Source organism: Urocampus carinirostris, chromosome 13, assembly GCF_059441175.1.
Source record: "Urocampus carinirostris isolate Australia breed hairy pipefish chromosome 13, RoL_Ucar_1.0, whole genome shotgun sequence".
In the NCBI taxonomy this organism is placed as follows: Eukaryota; Metazoa; Chordata; class Actinopteri; order Syngnathiformes; family Syngnathidae; genus Urocampus; species Urocampus carinirostris.
Window position 1 is genome coordinate 7,823,042 of NC_142361.1, and position 13,191 is coordinate 7,836,232.

Below are 13,191 nucleotides of genomic sequence, written 5' to 3' on the forward strand. Positions count from 1 at the left end.
TTTTCAAATAAGGTCAAAACATTGAATGCATTACCCAAAAGTTTAATGTTTTTTTTCCCCTTCGCTTTTGATCATATACTCAGGAAAATAGGAACTTACTTTACTATATCTTCAGTTTTTTTAAAGTACAACATGAATGTATGAAATGAAATGATCTGCATTTATATAGCGCTTTTCAAGTCAATGACTTCCCAAAGCGCTTTACAGTGTGCTTCACATTTCCCAATAGCGGCCGTGATCTGTGCAGCCATGTAAGGCGCTAACCTGCTTATTGGGGGTAATTGGGGGTTCAATGTCTTACCCAAGGACACTTCGACATGTAACACGGACAAGCCGGGATTTGAACTGGGATCCCTTAATCCTAAAACGATCGCTCTACCTCCTGAGCTACTGCCGCCCCATGTATTTGTTCAACTCTGATCTTGTTGTATGTGTAATTTCATTATTACGGAAATGTAGCTCCCAATGTTAACAGCAAGAGTTTTGGCTCTAGCCCTAAAGGTCCTGCATGATAGGTTTTTAGTCAAGTCAAGTTATGTTTATTTGTGTAGCCCTTAATCACAAAGAGTCTCAAAGGGCTGCACAGTTTAAAGATGATTGCAAACTATTATTACAGACTATTATGACACCATCCCCTCATCTAAAACCTACATTTAGCCTTTTCAGGTCCAGCTTCAGGACATGAAATGCAACTCAGGACAGTAAGAATCTTAGTTCAAACCCTTATATTTGGAGAAAATTTGATTCTTGCATGATTTCATTTGAGCTTTTTCAGTTGTGGTAAGGACATCAAGGCTACAGCCTACAAAACAACTCTTTGTATTGGAGCCTTTTTTAAGACAAATAAGTACATAAAGACTTATTACTCACGTCATCTGTGCCACCAGGAACAGCGACTGCGCTACTTGAAGCAGCAGGAGCAGCGTTACCAGCAACAGGCCTCCGATCAGGAGAAGCTGCAGCGCCTGCGCGACAACATCGAGAACCAAGAGGGTCGCCTTAAGAAAGTCAGAGCCCTCAAGGGTCAAGTGGAGCAAAAGCGCATCAGCAATGGCAAACTCGGTGAGCTTGTGAAACTGAAATTTTTCAAATTTTATTAACTTTTCGAATTGTAATGACACGGTTTTTTGGGGGGGTTCACTTTTGCAGTTGAGGAAATCGAGCAGATGAACAACCTTTTCCAGCAGAAGCAGAGAGAGCTGGTGATGGCTGCCTCCAAGGTGGAAGAGCTTAGCCGACAGCTTGATTTGCTCAAAAGTGGCAAAGTGGAAAACTTTCATGATAATCAGAACTCCGTGGCTGAATTGGATCGACTTTACAAGGAGCTACAGGTTTGTGCCTAGAAAAAAAAACTAAGGCCAATTATAGACCAGAATATTGACCTTATTATTTTGTTTTTCGGTTTCCTTAGTCCGAACGGACAATTGTAGTTTCCCACTCAACAATTACCTTTCCAGATATCTATTACTTACAGCTCTACTGATAACCAAATAATAGATGGAGGACAGATAATAGCTTTGTGGTAGGCATTCAAAAATGAAAAATTATGTTGCCAAAATAAATGTAAAATTAGTGTAAAAACAATTCATTTATAAAGCATATTTTTCTCATTAAAATTTAATCACCTGTGGTATTCGTTAGAAATACACGGTTATTAAAAAATAACCGTGTATTTGTAACCAAGCCAAACAAGATTTGAATTCATTTCCACTACAGTTTATCCAACTTGGGGACACTTGCGCACATTGTTAAGTCACAAAATGGCACTCAACCACTACGCCCAAATGACAACTTCAGCACCTGAGTTTGGGGAATTTTACATTTCGATTTTATGTGCATCATAGAAGTGTGTCCAAATCTATAAGAAAAGCCCTGGATGTTTTTTTTTTTTTTTTTTTTTTTTTTTTTTAAATCGGGCTTTCAATTTCCATTCACTGGTTATAAAAAGCACATTTACAGTGATAACAAATTATTCTGTTAAGAAACACGACCCAGCACATCGTTTGTTGAGTGTGATGGTGTTTGTCTTAAACAATGCGTCCATGCCTTACATTTTAAGTCAGATAACATTTGGTGGTCTGGTCTATCTTGGCTTACAAATTTTATGTTGAAACTGGCACATTTTTGGTTGTTTATTGGTAATTTGAGGAGGCAGCAAATACAATCTGGATAAGGATCACTCAAACTCCTCAGTGTGGATTTTTTTATTTTAGTGCAACACAGATGGTATATAATCTCTTCCACAATAAACGATGTAAACGCTAGACTGCTTCAATAAATTTGTGTTTGAATGAGAAGCTGATTGTCTCCATAGCTTGTGCCTGTTAAAAATATATCTATAAATTGGCAGTAAAAATGCATAAATTAGCTGCATTATTGTCTAAACTTTATTGGTCTAAGCATCTTGAAAAATGCTTTTGTCATTTTCTTGCAGCATACATTAGGTATTTTTCTGTAAGGGAAAAAACATTATAAACCATGTACATTGAGTTTATTTTAAAATTATGTATTTTTTTCTTGTTAGCTAAGGAACAAGCTCAACCAGGACCAAAACTCAAAACTTCAGCAGCAGCGTGACAACCTGAACAAACGTAACATGGAGGCTGTCGCCATGGACAAGCGAATCAATGAGCTTCGCGATCGGCTTTGGAAGAAGAAAGCAGCTCTGCAGCAGAAGGAGAACGTACCAGTAAGAACTGTATACATTATTAAACCAAAATGAAATCAAAGTTGACCAAATAATACTATAATGGAAAGCGTTCCTTAGGGGACTGTATTCCAACTAGAGAGGAGAGGAGAGGAGAGGACATTTTTGTGATTAAGGGCTATATAAATAAATTTGACTTGACTTGACTTGACTTGACTTAATATTAAGGCTACAATTTTTTTTTTTTTATTATTTTTTTACGAGACTCTACCGAGACCCATTCATGTTCCATTTCTGTTGAGTCACGAGGAGAGAACAAATTCCCTCGTCATATAAATAGACGTACAAGAACCGTGATGACAATGTAAACAAGCCAGGGAAGGGGAGATGTTATCTTCAATGGCTTGCAACAGGAAAAAGGGCGAGATTGAATATCTTTCTTAAAAGAGCAGACATCCTTTTTTTGAAAGTGGAAAAGAAAAACACGAGAGAGAAGGCTTTGTAATGAAACAAACATGGTAAAAATCACTATTGTCTAATACAATAGCATATGCACTATATACCTTATCAGGTGTTAAGTCTTGTATATAAATAATTGTGATGATTTTGAAGCATAGCAAGAATATTCTGTAAAGTAAATCCTCTCTCAATTTATTGGGCCCACTAACTTAACATTTTCCCAAAAATTTTCTCCCCCCAAAAATCTTTATTTTTGTGTTTAAAGCTGTGTAATTGCAGACAATAGTTTGATTATACCCGCTATTCATTCACCAAGATAATCCTGTCTGACAGGTTAAAAGTAAAGTAAGGGCCTCCAAGTTTTGAAGAACCGAAGATCCTAAACCCTTCCTTCAAGAAAAATTGCATTGTATACGCCACTACATTTATAGGAAAGACGGCATCCACCTGTGTCCTCAATAGCTTTTTCAGTACATTCATACCACTGTCAGGCCTTAAGATGGCAATTGTGAAATTCTTTCTAATCAGAGTAAGCTTCCATGTGAACGTCACATCCTCAAGTTGCAAAACATTGTGCTAGGATCAGTTATGCAGGCTCCTGCACAATCACCATATTAAATACCTGCCCAAAAAATCGGCACAACTATCTACTGTCGCACACACTATTTCAGCATTCAGCCTACCAAAACAAGTAAAGGGTGCAGGCAACCTATTTTACACTAGCGGGAGATAGCATGGTGATGGTTCGCCATTCACTACAAGAACGCATTAATGTCAGGAGTGAGGAGCAAAACATCTGGAGGTTTGTTAATATTTTCTCTCCTTTTATTTCAGAAAGAAGGTTACGATGAATTTGAAACACAACTAATTAACCTGGCTGTTGAAATGAAAACAGAAAAAAGGGCTGACCCCAAAATGTCGAAAAATAATTTTTCATAGTTTTATCCTCTACCTGTGTAGTTTAAAATAGAGACTGAAAACACAAAGAGGCTAAAACTTCATCTTGTTTTAGTGTTATTCCCACTGCAAAGGCATCCATGCTGGTTGGAAATGTAAACAATGGTCTCATGTGTGACGTAGAAAAAAATGTGCCGCATGACGGTGACATTTCAAAGGTGCCTCCCAATTTCTTAGCGTAGACACGCAGTCACACCAAACACATAATTTACAAATTGTCACTTTGATCGGAGATTTTAAAAACCTATGTTTTTGATGCCCCAAATCGGCATTTGCATGTGGATAATCGATCAAACCATACAAAAAGTGTACAAGGCCTTAACGTGGGGCATGAACAAAACTCACTTGCGAACTAAAAAGGACATTACAGTTATTCAGTGGTCAAGCACCAATCAGAAATCCATTTTTTTGCCATTCAAATAACTTTATACTTTGTGGGTTGTTTGCATTTTTAGATTGATAAAAATTGTGTCTACTTGATGAAGCTTAAATGGCTTTCTGCGATTAAAATAACGCTTTTAGAATGCTAATTTAACGTGATATACCTGCTTAATTTTAAAGGATATTTACTAGGTACTTGTTTTCTTGTGGTTTAATTTTTGTCATGTGTAATAAAGTACGTCTCCTTTAGAATGGGGGTCCAGAAAAGGTTCTTGCGCAGAGGTGATTCACCCACTCTGCCCGGAATCACAATGAGCATGGCCTTTTTCAAAACGACACAAAGGCTTAATCAATCCTAAACGGGCACGCTCTTCCGACACAACCACCAGTGGGCGGCTTACATCTAACACACATCCTACTTAAACCTTGTCTTTCAGTATGAGTCACAGAATTTAGCAGAGCCTAGGATAAGGGGGGGCAAACTTCATAGGAACTAAAAAGGACTGTTTTTTTGTTTATTATTTTTGAACTGCTCTTGCAATTTTGTGCTTTTGTTCTCCCAAGAATGGCTATTCCAGTAAAGAGAAGCCTTCAAAAGACACACATCCCCAGGTAATAAAGACTAGTGTCGGCGGAGGAACATCTGTTTCCCATTTTTTCTCTAATATATGCAATTTGTTTGCGCTGGTTTAGTTGGCTCTTTAACACAGGCGTAATTTTTCATGGAAGACGCATGTTTACATTTTAATCCAAGTTGACAAATTGTGCGCTGACATTTTAAGGTTGAAGTACTATCTTCAGATTGAAAGTGAAGGCTCTTTAATGACAGTCTTGTCGGTATTTAAAATCTTTTGTCTCTGGTATCTTCCCCTGACGTTCACATTTCCAAACGTCCATGAATTATATTTAGTAAGGAGTAAGTACTGATGTACTTTTTAAGGTATTGGTACTCTCAACGTTAGCCGATACAAGGCTTTGTAACAATATGGGAGCTCTGACATTAAAGGTATGGAAAATCGCTATCAACCAATCAATCTGTTTAGCAAAAGTAAAAGAATGACGAAGGAGGCCAAATAGAAAAAGTGTTTAACATGATGACATAAAAATAAGAAACGTGAGTTAAAATGCAATGATTTAAAAAAAAATTGTATAATAATGAATATAAGGCGGGTTTAGGTTGTTTTGTTATTTGTTGGAAGTTAAAAGGGTAAACCAACAAAAAACAAAGCTGTATGGGCCGTGGAGTGTTTGTGTAGGGAAGGTTAGGGTTTGTTGTAAAGTGACTTTTTACCCGTCACTGCAGTTTTTTATTCGTGTAGCATGAAAATGGTAGGAGTAAAAAGGCCTGTTTAAAGTACAGTCCAAACACCAACCCAAGTGCCAAAGATGAAAAACAAAGACTTTATTCGGGAGTGTCTAAAGCTAGTTCAGACTTTAGGAAAACCAGATTTTTATGCAAGAGCCGGACTTATATCCGGTATGTTAAACTCTGCCTGAATGGCACATATCTGATTATTTTCACACCAGACTACTTTAATATGCTGTCCTAAATCCGATGCATATCTGATCTTTTGGAATGCGACTTTATGAACTGTCAAGACACATTCATGCGACCTGCACATTCTTGACAGGCAACGGACGTCTCTATTCTGCCTTCAACAAGGGTGGGAGGAAGTGGAGAGACATTGCTGCCACTGCTGCACAAAAAGCCATAGTCCAAAACGTGGCTCTCCTCTTAATTTTCCTCTGAAAATTAACAAGTTGTACACGTGCTGCCTCCTGGAGCACAATAGCTTTAAATTTGCTAGATGCACCCTGTTGTGACAATAACATCCATTAGTACTTACTTTCGCAATCACTGAGCACATTGCATGTGACCTCACGTGTCCGCTTCTGGGCATACTGGACACTCGTGGCGTTCACAAAGAAGATCAAGTCGGATAGAAGTGGAATTTAGTTAGAAATGTGAACGATCTTACAAAAACATCAGATTTCACACCAAAATCGCTGGAGATATTAACGTTTTAAATAACTTTTTATTCCTCTCCAGCAAAGACTCAAATACTATGTTGACTTACCTTAAAACAGATATAGACATCCCTATTAACTTTAACTATTTTGAGTGGGTTCTGTGGACGACCTCATACCAGTAACTTAATTCAAAGATGACACGATTTAGATGTGGCTTGGCAAAAAGTAAAAAAAAAACCACTATCGTCCAGCCTCTCATAATACTTTGTATCAGATTTGCATGAACCCCTTGCACACTGTTTGACCATTTTAAAAGTGAAATGTAAAATGGAACCCCCCCCCCCAAAAAAAAAAAAATGACGCAATGCAATAGGAGTGGGAACAAAGAATGTCCTACCCTATTTGGTTGGCTACGCGCACTGTGATTGGCCCTTTGGGTTTGAGGGTGAGGCTCTGCCTTAGGTGCATTGAGCATTGAGCTCTGCAGTGTAAACCTTGCCCAAGATATGCATGGACTTGCACAACACAAGGAGGTTGACACATGCTTCAATAATAATACAAGCCAGAAGATGGCGTCAGCGAGTAAGAAAGTTCAAAATTCTGTACAGCACCTTTAAGGAAAATATGTTTGGATTGACATTTAATTCCTATTTTGCAGTGGGAAAATAATTTGATGTACTAAACATATCAGTTTTTGATATCTTAATCGATTACTAAAAATTTTGGGATTGTATTGGTATTAATTTGAACAAAACCAAAAACATTATTTTATGGGGTTGTTTATTGTATTTATTTTTTTCTGAAGATGCCTCCTGATGTCCCTGCAAGTCAACAACAGTCTGGTGGTCCGTCACGCGTGGCAGCTGTCGGCCCATACATCCAGTCATCGACGCTCCCTCGCGGTGGTTCAGCCAAACACGAGTTGCTTGTAAAACCTGCCTACACAGACACAACTCCTACTTTGCAGACACGTGATCTACAAGGCAAGGTTAGACCAGGTGAGTAAACACTGAATGCTGATTTCAAGACCAAAACCCTGTGGGCAAAGTAAGGCACATTTTTAAACAATGTTCACTGAGCTTTCACATTTTCAAAAGTGATATGTGTTGCATGACCATGGAAAAATGCAGATCGTTACAAAAACCTGCCTCAGCACTTGATCAACTTGTCTGAATTGACAAAACTGTACAAAGTATAAACAAAGAAAATGTTGACATTTGATAAGACTCTGCTGCCCCCAACTCAGGAGCAGAGATGTGTGTCACTCCCGGTGCTTGTGACGTCACTCTGAGCTCAGAAGGTAGAGCGTTATTCTATTGGTTTGCAGTGCTTGTTGCTGAGCATCATTAGCTTTCAGAAGAGCTTTGCCTTGTCTCTTGTCTTGCAGTGACCTTGTGATGCCCTTTTGCTTCATTTGAATGCAGCCCTGAGCATCCCAGTCCAAAAATGCTCCTCATAAATTTGTTTTGTAAAAATGCACTTTTACAAATCGAGGCTTTAATTGACTTTTAGTCTGACGTAAATTGAATAAACCTCTAGCAGAATATGAGGAAATATGCTATTTTCAACAAGAGAAATCCTACGTATTTCTCTTTGATTAGACACCCTCCATCGAGCAATCCTATCATCAGTCACGCTGTCGTTTTGCAGTCTAAAATTTTAAATGGCATTTATTGCATCTTGGGACGTTTCAATGATGGGTTTCGTTATTAAGAGTAGGCCACTTCAAGGACAAGCCAACATTTCCAGCTCATGCCAGTACTCTGTTTCCCCCCTTTTGCAATGCATCTCAGAAGCCATATTCTTACTTCACCCACTGAAAGAACTCCGAGCCAAAAGAAAAGGTAGAGGGAAAAAAAGTTGTTTTTTATAAGTGGCAATATCATGAATTTGTTCTCATGTGGTATTTTCTGGTTTTCAATTCCCCTTTTAAAATTGCAAGTGTTTATCCCACACTTAAAGGTTTTTGAGGTATAGACATTTATGTTAATTTACCATTTAACCGCTGAGGATAATTAAAAAAATATGTGAAAAAACGGTTTTTGAATAGAAATTAGTTGTTTTTATTGTCATAGATATCAACGTTGTAAAGCATTGTATGCAACAAGAGTAGACCTGACACTCTAGGGTAAAGATGTTATAAAGATTTAAAGAGAAAAATGAAATAAAAGACTGGCAGGACAAATAGGCAAAAAATATTTACTACATATTTTTTCGAGACTGACCCAAGTTATAATAATAAGTTGTAAGTGTAATGTTTATGAATGAAAAAGAACCATTCTAAAACAGAATAAGCGAGCCTTCTCCTACAAATTGCATATTATTGTTTCCATACTCTGCTTTTAAGTGTATTTTTTTTCAGGAAACCAATCATCAAAACTGGAACCCAACAGCCATGTTCAAGCTTCTTCAACACTCCCTCGAATGGCATCTCATCCCCACAAAGACCAAGGTACGAAGTATTTCTGAGCAATTAAAGTACCTTGTATGTTAAAAGGAAAAATATGCATGGTCAATAAATTTAGGACTTCAATATTGTCAATTTTTATTCATTTTTATTTTTTTATTTAATTAAATATTAAATATATTGTAAAATAAATCATTTTATTTTAAGTTAATATCACTTAGCAGTAGTACAAAATAAAGAAAATGTAAACGGTGATACTTTTACATACAAACTGTTTAAAATATGAGAAATTCGAGATATGAACTGTTTTGTTGGAACAAAAATCCTGCCTGACACATGAGAAAAAAATCCAAGTTGTGAGAATTTCCAGACAGTACACTGGCAACCGCTCACCAACTGCATCAACTCGTTCCAGTTAGCATATGCATTTTCAGCCTTGCAGGTCTGGTCCTGCGCTCTTTTCAACTGCATTGCATCTCTTTAAATGTGTTTTTAGTAATCAGGAGGATGTGCTTTATTGATGTTTAGGGTTATTTGGATGATATTAAGAGGCTGGGAACGGATTATTTTGCTTCTAACATACAAACACTGATGCAACCTTGGCATGTCATCAGTGATGTAACATCGGGTCACAGAGATATTCGGTTCTTTTAAGCATCATACACTCTAACCCAGGAAACCCAGCTAGGGTGGATCAGGCCCCAGCTTGTTTCCAGGTACTCTACTTTACCCGTGACTTTCCTCCTAAATCATATCTTTGAGGCAACCTCTGCTGCCTCTGTGACCTCCTTTATGGCCTTTCACTTACTGGGCCCTGCAGAAATACTGGCCAGCATAACATCTGCATCCCACTTTGATCCCACCCGTTGCTACGGCACTCCTCCACTAGCTAAGCATATTTTGCTCTCTTCCTCTCATTGGCCACCTCGATACGATCCTCCAAGGGTACAGTGAGTTCCAGGAGAACGATCTGTATGGAAGCCCCCCAAAAAAGCAGTAAATCAGGCTACATTGATGATGGAATTTCAGCAATCCAGATTAAGTCATTCTGGTACTTGACGGTGGCTTCTCCCCAGCTCGGACGATAGTGATTGAGTCCTTCACTGTGCAGAGATGCTTGCATTTGCCTACTCCACAGATGATGATGTTTGTTAGTGTGCTTCAATTATGTCATATCTGGAAAATTATCTTTTTATATGAGCAATTTTAGATACAAACACAAATTAATCTCAGATGTAGAGGTATCACTAAATTGTAATGAAATACTTTATTTTCTTTAATGTAATCAAAAAAGAAAGATATGTTCTGGATTCATTAAAATCACGTGGAATATTGCAAAAAGTTAATTGTTTTAATATAGCTTGTCTAGATAAAACTCAAATGTCTCAACTCAAAATATTCGAATATCATGAAAAAAAGTATACTACAGACGCTGCCTGACTTACCAACAAGTTGGGTTCAGGACGATTGTCCGTAAGTTGTTTCAGTGCTATATTTTGTATGTTTAAGGTTTATATAAGTATATTTAAGGCTTGTATAAGTAACCTCTATTGTTTTGTATCAAAGACTAAACATTTCATAAAATAATAAACTCCATAAAGTGAAGTTTAACTTACTTTTGGAAGAGGTTCTTCCCCGTGGTAAAAAGTGGCAGAAAAAAAGCCTTCCGACCATTTTCTCTAACGCATTATGCTTTCTTATTCCACTTTCATTTCAAAAGAAACAGCTCGCTTCTTCTTTACACTTTGCACTAACCACATTGAATGGATGCACGAGATGTCAAATAATAAGAATGTCAAAGTTCTTAGAGCGCTGGAGATAGTGTAAGCGTAAAACGTGAAGTGCGCATGAATGATGTCAGTAGGGCGACGAATGTCGCGAGAGTTGTTGCGAGATTGTAGTTTTGGAAAGAGCTAGGTGTGTTCACAATACAGGTGCTGACGATTGTCACTCTCCAAAGAGACCGTAAGTGTATTTTTTCATGTGCGAGGAGTAATCCATTACTCACATAAAACGACACGCTACATTGGTGGCACCGGTGGAATTACGAGCAGGTGAAGGAGAGATGTTTACACATGGACTAGGAATAGGAAGAGGATTTTTTTACTTTTGGATGGAAGCTGGGTGACCTCTCACAGTGCCACGCGTTGGTAGCGGCGTAAAGAAGCATTACCGTAATGTCCTGTACTATGTAAAAGGTGCACACAGTACAAAATCTAACTCATAGCAATGTCCGGATATTTTTTGACATCCCAGAAAAACTGTTCGTATCTACAGTTTGACGTAAATCGAATGGCCATAAGTAGGGGAGCCTCTGGAGTAGGCTTTAAGCCATAATCACAATTTTTCGCTTATTTTACTAGAAAAAAACAACCTTTTTTTCCGAAACAGTCATGTAATATTCACCACATAGAAATATTTTCATTTGGAATTTATGATTAGATGACACTGAGGCCAAGAGAGACAAGAAGGTGCGTCCATTTTCCATGTTTGAGCCAACCGAGGTTCCCGCCACCTCACTACGCAAAAACCAGAGCAGTGATGACTTGGTCAGGGATTCCCAGGTGAGAAGCAAAGCAAATGAATTCTACCCTTTGGGGAAAAAACATAATCCAACGGGTTTCGTCTTTTTGTCTTCTTAGTCGGCTCCAAAGGCTCCAGTCAAGGTCCCACCACCTGTGCCTACCAAACCCAAAGGCCCAAATGTCATCCCATATGGCCGACAGGGACTCAATACGGGCACCTTCCCCAAAGCTAAGCCACACAGCGGCCAACCCCAGCCTGGCCACGGTCACGTCCCTCTGCAGCCCACCCAGAGCCAGACTCTTCCCCTCCCTCCAAAGCAGGAACCTCCACCCGCAGCCACCGTGCGACCTTTCACACCAGAGCTGCCATCATCCAAGCCACAGACCCTCGCTGCCAGCTCAATTTATTCCATGTACACTCAGCAAGCTGGAATCCAGGGGGCCTTAAACAGGTCTCAGGGTCGTACCAATGGCTTTGTCAGTGGTAAGCCAGATAAAAACGTTTGTATCACTGGTTCTGAAATATTTCGCCTAAGGGTACTAGCAGTGACTTGAGATTTTTCATGTACAGTAGACTTTAGGTATACAGCCTTATTGCCTTACGATGTTTTCGCTTTATGGCATTTTCTCCACTATATGTCATCAACAACAAATTACTTTGCGTGTCCAAAAACGTATGCATTCTAACTTTGGGTGTCGGTGTGTAACTACAGTCACGTGTCTATGATGCCTTCTGCTATTGGTCCACTGCTATTGGTCCACACCAAATAATATGCTGGTCTGCTATTGGTTTGCCTTACGGCATCATGAAAATGCAGATATTCTACTGCCTTAAGTACCTCCCCACAATTCCTTGCTTTTCATTCAGTTTAGAATCCTGTGTATTTCGTAAAAACTTTCTGAGTCAGTGATACAATATTGTTTTATTTGTACTGTATTTATTTGTGTATGGGTCCCTTGGCTTGCAGTGATTCTAAAGGGGATAGTAAAAACATGATAACTATGCAAACGAACAGGGTTAGGTAGGGTTACTTTAACTGGATTACTTTCAATTACTTTTGGATTACTCCAATACCAAATATGCTAATAAAAGACAAAATAAACTAAATATGAATAAAATTATGACTCACTGCACGTGGAAAGCTCTCTCTCCTGGCTTTGATCTCTTTGATCTCCGGCAAAACTAACAAAATGCGACAGAAACAAAATGAAAATAAATCCAAACAGCTTGCCAACATCATTTTTGCCATTCCTTGTGTTCCGTTACTCCAAAAGCCTGCACAAAATTTAGTAATTGTATTCATATTTAGTTTCTTTTGTCTTTTATTAGCATATTTGGTATTTGAGTAATCCAAAAGTAATTGAAAGTAATCCAGTTAAACTAACCCTACACAACCCTGCAAACAAAGCTCACAATTTAGAATTAGGATTAGGGGACACTCATTGTTGCCAATGAAAAGCAACGTTTTACATTTAAGGCTCAACTATTAATCGTCTGTCGCAGTCTCCTCCCTACACTATATCCACCCGATACACCTTTTTACCAGGTCAGGCCGCGTTACATTAATGCTACAATTTTTTTTATGTTTTACATGTATATTAATTTACTGGTAATGATAGGCTAGTCGATTACACAAATCTAGTACTTAATACAGTATTATATTGGGGCGGCAGTAGCTCAGGAGGTAGAGCGATCGTTTTAGGATTAAGGGATCCAAGTTCGAATCCCGGCTTGTCCGTGTTACATGTCGAAGTTTCCTTGGGTAAGATATTGAACCCCCAATAAGCAGGTTAGCGCCTTACATGGCTGCAAAGATCATGCTGCTATTGGGAAATGTGAAGCA

The 13,191-nt window shown here is 38.5% G+C and overlaps 1 protein-coding gene across 6 annotated transcripts in view; it reads left to right on the forward strand.

Annotated features, from left to right (window-relative positions):
- tp53bp2a (tumor protein p53 binding protein, 2a) overlaps positions 1-13,191 on the forward strand; it is a 43,854-nt gene that overhangs the window by 18,289 nt on the left and 12,374 nt on the right. For 4 of the 6 annotated variants that reach the window (XM_088350811.1, XM_088350812.1, XM_088350814.1 and 1 more), the window contains 9 exons: positions 888-1,062; positions 1,150-1,331; positions 2,525-2,689; positions 5,009-5,056; positions 7,221-7,413; positions 7,662-7,715; positions 8,778-8,867; positions 11,265-11,386; positions 11,465-11,831. In XM_088350811.1, coding sequence (XP_088206937.1) covers positions 888-1,062; positions 1,150-1,331; positions 2,525-2,689; positions 5,009-5,056; positions 7,221-7,413; positions 7,662-7,715; positions 8,778-8,867; positions 11,265-11,386; positions 11,465-11,831 — 1,396 coding nt within the window. The remainder of the gene's footprint in view (positions 1-887; positions 1,063-1,149; positions 1,332-2,524; positions 2,690-5,008; positions 5,057-7,220; positions 7,414-7,661; positions 7,716-8,777; positions 8,868-11,264; positions 11,387-11,464; positions 11,832-13,191) is intronic. The other 2 variants (XM_088350816.1, XM_088350815.1) reach the window with 2 other exon arrangements.